The following is a 314-nucleotide window of genomic DNA, read 5'->3' on the forward strand; positions in this document are numbered from 1 at the left end:
CCAGTATTTCCATGTAGTTGAGCTTTCAGAGATAGACACGACATATGTATCCTCTTGGCTCTGGTTGTATTAATTATGCCTGAAGAGTTTAATACCCATCCAAGTCCAAAGGTGGAAGAACACATAAACTGGTATGGTAATGGGCAGGAGCAGACTATAAAAGCACAGGCTGGTTGTGTTAGTGCAGCCCTGTGGGAAGTTTTCTTCCACGGAGGCTGAGTAGAACAGTCCGGCTAAAGAGACCAACGGAATAAGTACAGTCAATGTAGGAAGAGACAGAAACATTCTTCTCCCCCACTTATTTCCTGCCACTC

General features: G+C 44.6%; 1 protein-coding gene across 1 annotated transcript; it reads right to left on the reverse strand.

Annotated features, from left to right (window-relative positions):
• LOC145718376 (phosphatidylinositol N-acetylglucosaminyltransferase subunit Y) lies at nucleotides 1–308 on the reverse strand. Its single transcript, XM_081809872.1, has one exon. It carries the CDS (start codon nucleotides 283–285, stop codon nucleotides 70–72), a length of 216 nt encoding a protein of 71 aa, XP_081665998.1. The 5' UTR covers nucleotides 286–308; the 3' UTR covers nucleotides 1–69.
• Between the last annotated feature and the right edge of the window lie 6 nt (nucleotides 309–314).

Source organism: Leptonychotes weddellii, unplaced genomic scaffold (genome assembly GCF_054177405.1).
Source record: "Leptonychotes weddellii isolate Sample4059 unplaced genomic scaffold, ASM5417740v2 HiC_scaffold_147911, whole genome shotgun sequence".
Lineage (NCBI taxonomy): Eukaryota > Metazoa > Chordata > Mammalia > Carnivora > Phocidae > Leptonychotes > Leptonychotes weddellii.

What these genes read in the sequence shown, in the direction of transcription:
- LOC145718376 (XM_081809872.1), bottom strand. Translation starts at nt 285, where the DNA reads ATGTTTCTGTCTCTTCCTACATTGACTGTACTTATTCCGTTGGTCTCT.